Source organism: Bos mutus, chromosome 14 (assembly GCF_027580195.1).
Source record: "Bos mutus isolate GX-2022 chromosome 14, NWIPB_WYAK_1.1, whole genome shotgun sequence".
NCBI lineage: Eukaryota > Metazoa > Chordata > Mammalia > Artiodactyla > Bovidae > Bos > Bos mutus.
Window position 1 is genome coordinate 74,555,822 of NC_091630.1, and position 13,834 is coordinate 74,569,655.

The window sequence follows — 13,834 nt, forward strand, 5'->3', positions numbered from 1 at the left end:
TAGTTTTTTGAAAGTTGAGTTTTAAGCCAACTTTTTCACTCTACTCTTTCACTTTCATCAAGAGACTCTTAAGTTCTTCTTCACTTTCTGCCATAAGGATGGTGTCATCTGCATATCTGCCCGGAGGTTTCTCCGGGCAATGTTGATTCCAGCTTGTGCTTCATCCAGCCTGCCATTTCCCATGATGTATTCTGCACGCAAGTTAAATAAGCACGGTGACGATATCAGCCTTGACATACTCCTTTCCCAATTTGGAACCAGTCTGTTGTTCCATACGGACCTGCATACAGATTTCTCAGAAGGCAGGTAAGGTGGTCTGGTAGTCCCATCTCTTGAAGAATTTTACACAGTCTGTTGTGATCCACACAGTCAAAGGCTTTTGTGTAGTCAATAAAGCAGAAGTACATGTTTTTCTGAAATTCTCTTGCTTTTTCAATGACCCAACGGATGTTGGCAATTTGATCTCTGGTTCCTCTGACTTTTCTAAATCCAACTTGAACATCTGAAAGCTCTCAGTTCATGTACTGTTGAAGCCTGGCCTGGAGAACTTTGAGCATGACTTTGCTAGTGTGTGAGATGAGTGCAATTATGCAGTAGTTTGAACATTCTTTGGCATTGCCTTTCTTTGGGATTGGAATGAAAACTTTTCCAGTCCTGTGGCCACTGCTGAGTTTTCCAAATTTGCTGGCATACTGAATGTAGCACTTTCACAACATCATCTTTTAGGATTTGAAATAGCTCAGCTGGAATTCCATCCCCTCCACTGGCTTTAACAGTGTGAACAGAGTGCACAAGATGAACCTAAATGTAAAGAAGCAGACACGCCACACTGAGAGGTCTCTACAGAACCCAGCCTGTGCAGTGTTCAAATATGCATGCCATGGAAGGCAAGACAGAGGAGCTGTTCCAAATTAAGAGACGAAAGTGCCTGACAGCTAAATGCAATGTGTGGTCTTGATCCTGATCCTATAAAAGACAAAACTGGAACAACTGGCGAGAGTAGCACATGGACTATAAGTTATATAATAAAAATACCAAAACGATGACTAACTTCTATCATCACTGTTAACTGGTAAGTACAGTTATGTCAGAGACAGCCCTTAATCTCAAAAAATACAAAGGTACTTAGGTAGTAGGAGTAAAGATAGATAACACACACACACCCCTTACTCTCAAATGAGTTATGAAAATGGACAGAATGGCAAAGCCAAATATGGGAAAATGTAAACAACTGGTGAATCCAGATGAGCAGGTATACAGGGGGTTTCAGCACTATTCTTTTAACTCTAAGTTTAAAGTTGTTTTCAAATAAAAATTGTAATGCCAGGAAGGAAAATGGGAGGGGGAGACGAAAGAAGACAGATAACCACAACACACAATGACAAGCAGGAATGTGAAGATGTTATGCAAACATAGAAACAGGAATTAATAACCTGGAGGAGTCAGAAAATTTACCTATCCCTGACAAGTCCTTTCCTCCAATTTCTGCATCCAGCTAATCCTCTCTGAGAAAGCCTCTGCCAGAAAGCCTAGCTTGGTCCTGAGATGAGAGAGGTCATTCTGATTCCCTAAAGCCCGTATGTCGTCTTCTTCTACAGCACTTAACACACTCTTAAAATTGTTCCCCCTACATGTTTATCTCCCCCACTGGATTACAGATTCTCTGATTAAAATATGATAGTGGTGGTGATGAGGAGGATGGTGAGGAGGAGGGTGGTGAGGAGGAGGAGGATGGTGAGGAGAAGGAGGGTGGTGAGGAGGAGGAGGGTGGTGAGGAGGAGGGTGGTGAGGAGGAGGGTGAGGGGGAGGATGGTGAGGAGGAGAGTGGTGAGGAAAAGGATGGCGAGGAGGAGGGCGGTGGAGAGGAGGAGGGTGGTGAGGAGGAGGGTGGCAAGGAGGAAGAGGTGGTGAGGAGGAGGGTGGCAAGGAGGAGGAGGAGGAGGTGAGGAGGAGGAGGAGGGGAGGAGGAGGAGGAGGGAGGGTGAGGAGGAGGGAGGAGGAGGGTGGTGAGGAGGGTGGTGGTGAGGAGGAGGTTGGTGAGGAGGAGGTTGGTGAGGGGAGGGAGGTGGTGAGGAGGAGGAGGGTGGGGGAGGAGGGTGGTGAGAGGAGGAGGAGGGGGTGAGGAGGAGGAGGGTGGTGAGGAGGGTGGTGAGGAGGAGGAGGGGTGAGGAGGAGGAGGGGGTGAGGAGGAGGGGGTGAGGAGGAGGAGGGGGGGAGGAGGAGGGTGAGGAGGAGGAGGGGGAGGAGGAGGAGGGTGAGGAGGAGGGTGGTGGTGGAGGAGGAGGGGGTGGGGGAGGAGGAGGGTGGTGGAGGGAGGATGGTGAAGAGGAGGAGGGTGGGGAGGAGGAGGGGGTGAGGAGGAGGATGGTGAGGAGGAGGAGGTGAGGAGGAGGAGGGGGGGAGGAGGAGGTTGGTGAGGGAGAGGAGGAGGTTGGTGAGGAGGAGGGTGGTGAGGAGGGTGGTGAGGAGGAGGAGGAGGGTGGGAGGAGGAGGGTGAGGAGGAGGAGGGTGAGGAGGAGGAGGTGAGGGAGGAGGAGGGGTGAGGAGGAGGAGGGTGGTGAGGAGGGGGGAGGAGGAGGAGGGTGGTGGAGGAGGAGGGGGGGAGGAGGAGGAGGGGGTGAGAAGGAAGAGGGGGTGAGGAGGAGGAGGGTGAAGAGGAGGAGGGTGAGGAGGAGGGTGGTGAGGAGGAGGGTGGTGAGGAAGGGGAGGAGGGTGAGGAGGAGGAGGGTGAGGAGGAGGAGGGGGTGAGGGGAAGAGGGGGTGAGGGGAGGAGGGGGGAGGAGGAGGGTGAGGAGGAGGGGGTGGTGAGGAGGGTGGTGAGGAGAGGAGGAGGAGGGTGAGGAGGAGGAGGGTGAGGAGGAGGAGGGGGTGAGAAGGAAGAGGGGGTGAGGAGGAGGAGGGTGAAGAGGAGGATGGTGAGGAGGAGGGTGGTGAGAAGGAGGAGGGGGTGAGGAGGAGGAGGGTGGTGAGGAGGAGGTGGGGAGGAGGAGGGGGGTGAGGAGGAGGATGGGTGAGGAGGAGGGTGGTGAGAAGGAGGAGGGGGTGAGGAGGAGGTTGGTGAGGAGGAGGAAGTTGGTGAGGAGGAGGGTGGTGAGAAGGAGGAGGGGGGGAGGAGGAGGAGGTGGGTGAGGGGAGGATGGTGAGGAGGAGGGTGGTGAGGAGGAGGGTGGTGAGGAGGAGGAGGAGGGGGTGAGGAGGAGGAGGTGGGGAGAAGGAGGGGGGTGAGGGGAGAGGGTGAAGAGGAGGAGGGGGAAGAGGAGGAGGGTGAGGGAGGAGGGTGGTGAGGAGGGAGGAGGGGGTGGTGAAGAGGAGGGGGTGAGGAGGAGGAGGGTGGTGAGGAGGAGGGTGGTGAGGAGGAGGGTGGTGAGGAGGAGGGTGGTGTGAGGAGGAGGGAGGAGGGTGGAGGAGGAGGGGGGGAGGAGAGGGGGAGGTGAGGAGGAGGGGGTGAGGAGGGGGAGGGGTGAGGAGGAGGAGGAGGAGGAGGGAGGAGGGGGTGAGGAGGAGGGGGGGGGGAGAGGAGGGGGTGAGGAGGAGGAGGGTGAGGAGGAGGGGGGGTGAGGAGGAGGGGGTGAGGAGGAGGGGGAGGGGAGGAGGGTGAGGAGGGAGGGGGTGAGGAGGAGGAGGTGTGAGGGAGGAGGGGGTGAGGAGGAGGGGGTGAGGAGGAGGAGGAGGGGTGAGGAGGAGGAGGGGAGGAGGAGGAGGAGGGGGGGAGGAGGAGAGGAGGGGGGGTGAGGAGGAGGAGGGGGTGAGGAGGAGGAGGAGGGGGTGAGGAGGATGGTGAGGAGGGAGGGGGGGAGGAGGAGGAGGGTAAGGAGGAGGAGGGTGAGGAGGAGGAGGGGGTGAGGAGGAGGAGGGGGTGAGGAGGAGGGTGGTGGAGGAGGGGGGGAGGGAGGAGGGGGAGGAGGGAGGGGGTGAGGAGGAGGGGGTGAGGAGGAGGGGGGTGAGGAGGAGGGGGTGAGGAGGAGGGGGGTGAGGAGGAGGGGGGTGAGGAGGAGGGGGGTGAGGAGGAGGGGGGTGAGGAGGAGGGGGGTGAGGAGGAGGAGGACTGCTACAGCAACCATTTATTCTGCACTTATTAGATGCCAGACATGACAGAGCTCTTCACACACCCCACTGAAATCCCACAAAAACTTCAGAGGCTTTATTAACTGTTCATGCCCATTTCTTCATCATGGAAACTGAGGCTGAGAGGGGTTCACACATCTACAGTCACAACGCAGAGAAGCGGCAGAGCTAAGATGTGAACTCAGGTCTGTCTGATTTAAAATTGTGTCCTTAACCATGTGTCCTTCTCCACTCATATGAATCTTATTTCAGTATCATCTTTAGTTAGCTGCAGTTTGCATAATGAAGCAAACAAAAAGTGAGAGAGATTTTTCTAAGCTTCTGTTTGTGTTTGCTGAGCCCATGTAACCAGAAGAAAGGGACGGGGTGGCACAAGGCGGCAGCAGCCAGCCAGCCCTGAAAATGACTGGCAGACAACCCACTACACACGTTGGTGACCATGACCTGATGCATGAAATTCAGATAGAAAAAATAATGTAAAGTGAAGATAAACATAAATGCATAATTATCTCATATTGGGTATAAAAATATACCTATATCCTATATATTAAAAAAATTTTAATAAAATTTTAAAAATACAAAATCATTGTCATTTCGCCCCAATGACCTACAAGGCAGGCATTACTGCCAATGTGCAGACAAGGGAACAGAGACTCAGAGAAGTAACTGGCCCAGAACAAACAGTTCAGTTCAGAAGGGCAGATACTCAACAAATATTAAATAAATGAATGGAGTTAAAGAAACTTCAGTACAAATTTTTCAATTCCTATGGACTCGATCTAATATTTCAGCTAAAATTACTGAAAGCAGAATCAGAGCTTTGTTCAAAGTTCCCCATGGCTTTGTACCTGGTACTGATCTAGCCCCTGGGCCCACACGAGTTAGGAGACAAAAGAAGCAAAAGGAAGCAGCAGTTTCCACACCAGCTGACAAAGTTTCGGCTACCACTGTTTGCTTCCTCACACAACGGATTTGACTTCTACATGCCAATGCAAGTCACCATCAGCACTATAGTTCTCCCCAACAAAATCAACAGAGCACATGTCCAACAGCCGTAAGCCAGACTACCCCAAAACTTTCCTCCAAAAACTGTTGTTGTAAGTTAGTTGCATGACCCTGAACAAGTTATATAGCTCCCTAGCCTCCATTTCTTTACCTGTAGAATGACAACAACAAAACTACTTCCCGAGGCGGTCACCAGGACTAAAGGGGGTAATGTATGAAAAAGAACCTTGCAGCAATGCCAGGCACACCTTAGACACAAAACAAAACTGATCTTGATTTTCTGAAAATGCTGGCTAGAGAGTATGCATCTTAAAACATCAGCAATGTGGAAGATTAATATCAGTACATGAATATCAAAGCAACGCAAGCTTGATGGATCAAGACTAACACTGGCTCAGATGAAGCCCCCTGTGCGGATGCAGAGGGTGACTGGGCTATACGGAGCGCCATCTAGTGGAAGAAGAGCAGGGCACGGGGCGCCAAGTAACTGAAGCAGCCGGAGAACAAGGGAAAATGACGGGAAGGAAACCATCCGCTCTCCCCTACGTGACAATTTCTCCATGGGCGCGTGAACCAACAGTGACCCCAAGTGTAAGATTAATATCAAAAAGGGTGCTCTCACACACTCACAACTCTTTATCACACCAAGGAAGAACATCAATAATATGCCAAGAACATCTTTTAAAGTTCTTAAAATAGCAGCAGGGGCTGATTGGTGAAAAATTATGGAAATGCAAAAAATTATGGAAATTTACAGCTTACCAATTCAGAGCAAGGTACCCTGTGCCTGTGGAGAGCGGCTGCTGAGTGTCCAGACATGTTTTAAGATGTGCAGTCATAAATCTGTTTATGGAAGCCTCATTTGTTAATGGAAGCCTCAGGTGCTGCATCTTGACTAGCATAATAAAAACCAGTCAGAGCTGCTGCTAATTTTGTACATGATATTAATGAAAGAGGCTTCCCAAAGAATGAGTTTCCCCTTCAGTATCTCCAGGATTGGAAAACTAAAATCATTTTAATAACATAAAATTACCCTGAGGAAGGAGACTGGATGATTTATGCATTGAGTTATTATTATATACTTTATGTCTGGAAAGTGATGCCTGTGCGCACACACCTGTCTCGGGCAATTCTGTGAAATGAGCAGGTAATGTTTGTTCAGGACACGGTACTTAGACCCCATCTAAAATGGCCACCCCACAGAGGAGGTATAAGGTCTCCAATGTTACAGATGAAAACTGCGGCTCCGGGAAGCTAAGGAACTGGTACAGGGTCACGGACTAGAAAGTCATCACCTGCCAGAATCACGTGACTCCTCTGGCAGCTCTTCCCTGTGAAGCAGCACCGTTGCCCATGTAAAGGCATCCACCAGACCTTCCACGCCGCTTGTGGTCACACAGCTACTACCCCGCACGGTCGCCGCACTACCTGCCCGCTGTACAGTCAGCCGTGCTCACAGAGCGCCAGGTCAGTGCCAGGCAGCTCACTTTAAAAGCTGCATGGCCGAGGTTCTCCCAGGAAAGTCAACAGGAAAGCCCAGCCACAAGGAAAGCCCCCACCTCTGCTGGAGTGCACAGCACTCTGCAGGGGGCAGATAAAGATCTGAATCCTGGCTTACCACTTATTAGCTGTCTGACATTATGCAAATTATTTAACCTCCCTGCCCTCAGCTTCCTCATCTACAGTATAAGGTAAAATGATTTACTCTTTCAAGACTGTTTAAAAAATTAAATGAAATCATGTACATAAAGAATCTAGCCCAAAAAAGGTTCTTGATAAAAAGTAGTATTATTAACAATTGCATTCAAGTATATTCAAACATACCCCACTTCCTTCACAGAGCCAAAATCATTATCTGTGAGACTATGTTCTTGTATATTCTTGATATTTTTTTTTCTTTTATAAGCCTAGTTTTAAAAGATGGGGAATTTTTAAAACATACCATAAACTGCCTCTAAATTCCTGATATCACACCAACTGTTTCTGCGAGAGTATTTAAACACGAAGAGCTCTGTCTCTAAGAGAGAGAGCTTCATCAAGAATTGACTTATTTCAATACAGAAAGGTTTCCTACTTTATCCGTGATTACTGGAATATACATAAGCAAAACTCCTTACCTTGCATGCTTACTAAAGACTGAAAAGTACTGCTGGAGAACATAGGAAAAAAGGGAGCTTGCCTTTTTGGTAAAATACATTCTGGGAAACCTCATTTAAAAATTCATCATCACAAAGGGAACTTCCTAACTGGCTTTCACTGTAATCAAACAACAATGTTGGGTTCTGTCTTTGAGTCTCTTCTTAAAGTATCTTATCAAAACACAAGATGGCTTGATTTAGAAGTTCAGCCTGAGGACTGTGCACCCTTTAGAGCCTCAGATGCCTCATCTGAAAAAACAAACGACACAGGCAGGGAATAAAATCAGCTACCTTCCAAGATCTTGTGGGGACTTGATAATGCACAGGAAGCACCAGGCACAGAGGCCCTCCTTTTGGCAGCTTTTATTGTGATCATTATCCCAAAGCTACCAACACTCTACTTCTGTTTCTTGGTAAAACACATAAGCCATTCTATCTCCACTCAGGGGGAATGATGACAAGCAAAGGGTCTCGTGACATCCAAACTGCTGCTGGCGTTCCATCCGCAACCACCACTGTTCCTGGGCCTGTGTGGCATCTGAGAGTGAAGATTAACTCCTTCAGGTAAGCCTTATTCAGCAAGCGACGAGGGTCACCCAACTTCTGGTTTAAATCTGTTATGAGAAATCTCATTAGTTTAGGCAAGGAGCACTAACAATGTTAGAGTGCACTGCCTAATAAGTTCCTCAAGAAAGAATAAAAGTAAATAATCATCAGATTCCAAGCAGATCTGATAAGATCTCCTCACCTCCTGAGAAGGACCCCTACAGCCCACCCCATGGAGTGAGCTCTGGGGTGCTCTCCTGCTTGTTCAACACTGCATTCACTTAGAACCCCCTCCCGTGTCTGCCTGCACACCTGCGGGGGACTTCCTCCTACCCCTACTCAGTCAGGTCTCTCAAGTGGTAAAAAGCAAAGGCATTAAGGACTGCCAAACTCCAAATACTTTCTGATTCTTCTACCTTTATGAGAATTAAAACAACACTGAAATGAAGACTGGAGTTTACAAGGGCTACAGACTAAGAACTATATGAGATTCTGAAGACACAAAGATAGGTAAGACCAAGCCTTACCTCCCGAAGAGCTCACACTCTCCAGGGAAAACAGAGATCCAAATACTACACTGTGATGACTATCACCCCATCAGAGAGTTAGGCACCACCTGCTTCAGGACCAGAAACAGGCACTCTAGCCCATGGAGGGAGGGAAGTGGTCAGACAAGATATCTACAGCAGAAACTTGGAGGATAAAGTATCAATGTAACAATGGATGCTATATAACTCATCTTTCAATTCCAGCACAAGCTAGAGAGAAAAGAACAAACTGCACATAAAAGGCCAGAGTTTTAATCCCCCTTCTGTCATTAACTACCTGTATCATCACAGGTTGACCCTTCATACGTCCAAAGGTCCGTGTGATGTGGAAAACAACAAAGCTTGAACATCCCCTCAGACATTCTGTCAGTATGTCGCTCTGGGTAAGTATTAAGTTTATAGATATGGCTGAGTATGGAGAAGTACCTGGTAAATGTTTCTAGAACAAGAATTAAATCTAAACCACCTTGTCACAAAATAGTTCAAAAGGATAGTTGACGGCCAATAAGACATTCCTCTGGAAAGGAGAGAGCATCTAAACACTTAAAGCCCACTCTCAATCTGATGCAGAAGAGAGCAGATATTCCTCAGGAGTAGAGGCTGAAATTTTTCCCTCTCTTGGTCCAGGACCAGCAAAAACACCCTGCGAGGTAGGTTCTCAATAAACCTGCTACTAATGTCTGGATACCAAAGCGCCATAACTGACAATCACTGGATCCTTCTGAGTCATAACACTACAGAAAATGATTTATCTAAATATGTGAGTCAAAGAATAAATACGTGAGTCATTGCATCCATTTTTTACAAAAAGCAAAACCTGATAAGCCTAAGAAAAACTATTAGAAACTAAATAACCACACTCTTCCCTGGATGAAGCAGAGAAGCGCACGCTATGGCGTGAAGGCACCACAGCTAAATGGAATTCTGCAACCTTCACTCTCATTCTTCTCCTACTTTACACACTTGACAACACACAAGCAACCAAAACAATTTCCAGAAAGGGTCCCCCAAAGTGAAACTCTTAAGCCATCGAGCTTTGTTGTACAAAGAGAAGCACATAAGGCAAAATAATGATCCTTCCTTCATATATGTTTATCCCACATACTAAATAATGCTAAGAATCTCATTATTAAGAGAAAATGATGTAATATGAAAAACACTTATTTTGAAACACCAAAGAAATTTATCTGGACATTAACGCATGCATGCATGCTAAGTCACTTCAGCTGTGTCCAACTCTGTGTGATCCTATGGATGGTAGCCCACCAGGCTTCTCTGCCCGTCGGATTCTCTAGGCAAGAATACTGGAGTGGGTTGCCATTTCCTTCTCCACTGGACACTAACAGACCACCATAACCTGGAATCCTCTGCTCCACTTCCTCTTGTAACCAACCACTAAATATAACTTGGCAGTGAACCAGCCACCAATCCATATATTATATCAGGTAATTAAAAATACAGGGTTATGTAATCTTATTTAATGGTTACTTGGCTTGGACTGAAAACCATCCAATGCAAGACCAGAGAACTGGATTAAATTATAATGCGTAAGACATTTCTGAAGATGTTTTTAGTAAGAGTCAGCACATCCCCTAGTAGCAAATATAATATAAAACACGGAATGCAACTTTCATCTCCAATTAACCTCCTTGGCAAGAAACTGCAATGTCAACTCACTCTACAGGCAATGGAGGTGGGGATTTAAAAAAAAGTTTGTTTTATTTGATTCAGTTTTAACATCAAGTAAACATCACACGTTATTTTTGGCAGAGAAACAAGAGCACTCAATATTTGAGGGGGTGAGAGGAAGGAAAATTTATCCTGAGAAATTGCAATAAAAGCCAAGAACTAATGCCCACTAGGAAGAATAAGCCTGGAAAAAGTGTAAAAGCCAACCTACGTTAGCATAGAAGCATATATCTTGTGCTTCCAGCTCAAGTTCTTACTTGAATATAATTAGGAAAAAAAGGTAATTCAGCTATCAGTGTCTACAAATGCCAAATTTTTAAAAAATGAACACACCTCATTTATCAACACTATCACAGTGTGTTGATTACTAAAATCATATATTGGTCCCCAAAGGGCTTTAATTCAAAAATGCCTCTTGACCTGAGCACTAGAATCCTGTAGGAAATATCTACCATGAAAGCTTGTTTCTTCAAAGAAGACCACTAGACAAGCACAGAAACAAACGTTTTTAGAAAATCAACAGGAAGTCAACAGGAAACAAGCATATTAGTTCTATTGACTTCGGCAGGGTTTTAAATTCCCATCTGTGAAGTGTTTCAGTGCCATCTTTTGGAGAAAGTCTGAGTATGGAGAACAATGGCCTTATGAGACCAAAGACCTGAGTTCAGATTCACCTATCTCAGTCACCTACCAGCTGCCTCCCCTGAAAAACAGAGACATCAGCGTCTGCCTCACTGGGGCTTGAGAGTGAGAACACAAGTAGACAGCTGGGCCTCAAAGAGCCTGGGAAACTTCAGAATACTATGCAGAGGCACTGACAGCATTTGGTGATGTTAACCATCAAGTCTACTTATCACAGGCCACTCCACAATAAAATAAAGGTGTGACCCATTACCATGTACAAGGTAGTGCATGAATACCCATCCTAGTATCAAGATTCATCTGAAAAACAGATGTCTCCCTTTAGAGGGAAATAGTCAAAAATACAGATTAAAAAAAGAATAAAAATGCTCTTGGTAGTCAATCACAAGATGATTATCAGATTTAAAATCAAAGCTTCATAATAATCGATTCAGATTTAAGACACCGTGTTTTAGAAATGCCACTTGTAATCCTGGAGTTACATAACAGCATAATTAATATTTTAAATGATAGAGCTTTGCATTCCAGATATCAGCCTGTGATTTAAGAGGAAAACATTTCAGTCTGAAAAAATCAAAATTAACAGTAATAAGAACACCTGAATAAGTTACTTGCCTAACTGTTCAATGTGAGAAATGTACCTCTTGCAAGAATTACATTCTTAATGAAAAAGTAAGGTAATCAGGTTTAACACCATTAAAAAAAAAAAAAAAAAAACACTAAATGGCAACATTGCCCAAGATCTGTTTCAAATAACTGAAAGCAATTACCACAGGTAAAAACAAAGAAACCAAAAGAATTCCGAACGTATTAGCAGAATGAATGCCACAGCAACCTGGCACAGAAAATTAGTTCTGACTTTCAAAATAAGATAACTTACTACACTTTTGTTAAACTGCTTCTTTAATTGAGTACAACCTAACTTTGACTCAGATTCTTTATTCAGAAAAATACACTTCATTCCACAATCCAGAATATTTCTAATGCCAATGATCTCACACAACGTACAAAGAAATTTCTTTCATAGAGATGACAGCCCAGCAGGCAACAAAAGATATATGTAAATCACAAAGAGAGAAGAGTACAAACCCAACTGTAGAACTGTTCACAAGAGCATGGCAATAAAACTTAAAATTCGCTTTCTGTAACGCATAGCCATTACTTTTTCACAAGCCCGTTTTATTAAATAAAAATAAGCCTACAATTAAAATGGGAAAGCTCAGTGAACCCATCTCTGTTCAACAAATTAAATATCAAGCTTAAATTCTTGCAGACAGTCAGTCCCTCCACCAAGACCCTCACTCGACCACACACACACCCTACTAGGAAGAACGGGTTGCAATAGGCAAATACCGGAGGTCGCTGTTGTAAAATATAGACACCTATATCCAAATAGAATATGTCTGCCTCATTTTTCACTTTCAACAATAAAAAAGCCAGGGCCAGCATGAAGATCAGCAGACCCGGCTGAGTCGGGAACCACAGACCCTCAAGGCACAGTGATTCGTGCAAAAGGTAACAGATCTGATACCAGCGGCTCCCAAACCCATCTTTATCTGAAACACGCATTCCAGATCCATGGGGGGATGAAGGACACCGCTCTGGGGAAGGCGGGCTTCATTTACCGTCCATCCCGGCAGATTACTCGGGAAGCTGGAGAAGGAACAAGCCAGGGAACGCCGTCCTGGGCGGGCACGCCTCCGTACGCCCCTGCACCCCGCGTCCGGTACTTCCCCGGGCGGCTCACGCCCTGAGCTGGCCGGAGGCGTGCTGAAATGGCATAAGCAGCGAAGGCTCCTTGGCCAGTGTTCTCAACACCGAGCCAGCCCCCAATGAGGGTGACCCACAGAGAGCCTCCCACAGAGAGGACAGGCAAGTCAAGAAGCGGACTCTCCTGCGTGGGTCTCTTCACGCCCCCCGATGACTCTCCAAGGGCCGGCCTGCAAGGCTAGGTGTGAGCTGCCCACCCCCGGGGAGGGCGGCGAGAGCCCGGACCCGTGAGAGAAAGAGAGAGAGAGAGAGAGAGAGAGAGAGAGAGAGAGAGAGAGATGAAGAGGGAACCGGGACGGCGGGCCCTGCTCCTCCAAAGTGCCAGGGGTTCTGACCCCAAACCTCCTCCGAGGTCCTCAAACTTCACCAACAATCCAAGCACCTGTTCCCTTCACCTCTTCTGCTTCCGATCCCCTCGAATCCTTCCATTTTCCTCGAGTTCTTTCTCCAGCTCCCTAGACTAACCAAACGCAACTAGTCCCCTAGAGCCCCCCACCGCCCCATTCTCCCCTCCAATGAGCTCATTCAACCCCCGCCCCAACGAAGCCCCCAGATGTTCGCGGTCCCCCGCAAGTTTCCCTGGGGTACCCTCGAGTCCCCCACAGATTCCCTTCAAGTCTCATCCAAACGCCCAGCCTGCCTTCCTTCCCGCGTCTCCCCACAACGCGCACACAACACTCTGGCTTCCCCTAGGTGTCCCACATCCCCACCCGAATCAGCTCCCCCAGATCGCGACCTGGGTCCCCTCCAGTCGCCCCGAGGTCGACGGCCAGCCCGCCCCCACGGCTCCGCAACTCCCAACACCTGCGCCTCGCCCCGGGGCCCGACGCCCCCCAGTCTCCAGCCCCCCGCCCCTCCCCCCAGCCCGCCGCCGCTCCCGGGTCCCCAACGGCAGTGGGCGACCGTTAACGGTCGGTCGGCCGGCCGGCCGGCCGGCCGGCTCGCGCCCTCACCTTGGTTCACCAGCCGCAGGGCGTGCGTGAAGGAGGGGTCCAGGGAGTCCTTCTCCGCCATCAGCTCCGGCAGGTACTTCTCCTCCATGCTCGCCTGCCGCCCGGGCCCGGGACGCGGACTCCCGGCGGGCGGGCGGCGGCGGCGGCCCCGCAACCCCCGACCCCGCCCGCGCCCCAGCGGCGCGGAACCCGGGCCGGACGCCGCGGCGGGGCTGCGCGGGGCGCGGCGGAGCCAAGCCGATCGGTCGGCCCTGGGGCGGCGGCGGCGACGGAGGCGGTGGCGGCGGCGGCGGCGCGGGGCGGGAACCGGCCGCGCAGCCCCGGTCCCCGGGGGTTGGCCGCCGACGGCCCCGCGCTGGCGGCCGCCGCCTCCCAGACGCGGGCCCCGAGCTCCCGCCACGGGCCGGAGCGATCAGGCGGCCCTCCGGCCGAGCCGGCGGCGCGCTCCGCGAACTGGACACAGTCCCCGGCGAGCCCC

The 13,834-nt window shown here is 48.9% G+C and overlaps 1 protein-coding gene across 7 annotated transcripts in view; it reads right to left on the bottom strand.

Moving 5' to 3' along the window:
• KHDRBS3 (KH RNA binding domain containing, signal transduction associated 3) overlaps nucleotides 1-13,580 on the bottom strand; it is a 152,342-nt gene extending 138,762 nt beyond the window's left edge. For all 7 annotated transcript variants that reach the window (XM_070382732.1, XM_070382728.1, XM_070382725.1 and 4 more), the window contains exon 1: nucleotides 13,357-13,580. In XM_070382732.1, coding sequence (XP_070238833.1) covers nucleotides 13,357-13,444 — 88 coding nt within the window. In that variant the 5' untranslated portion in view covers nucleotides 13,445-13,580. The remainder of the gene's footprint in view (nucleotides 1-13,356) is intronic.
• Nucleotides 13,581-13,834: the final 254 nt, after the last annotated feature.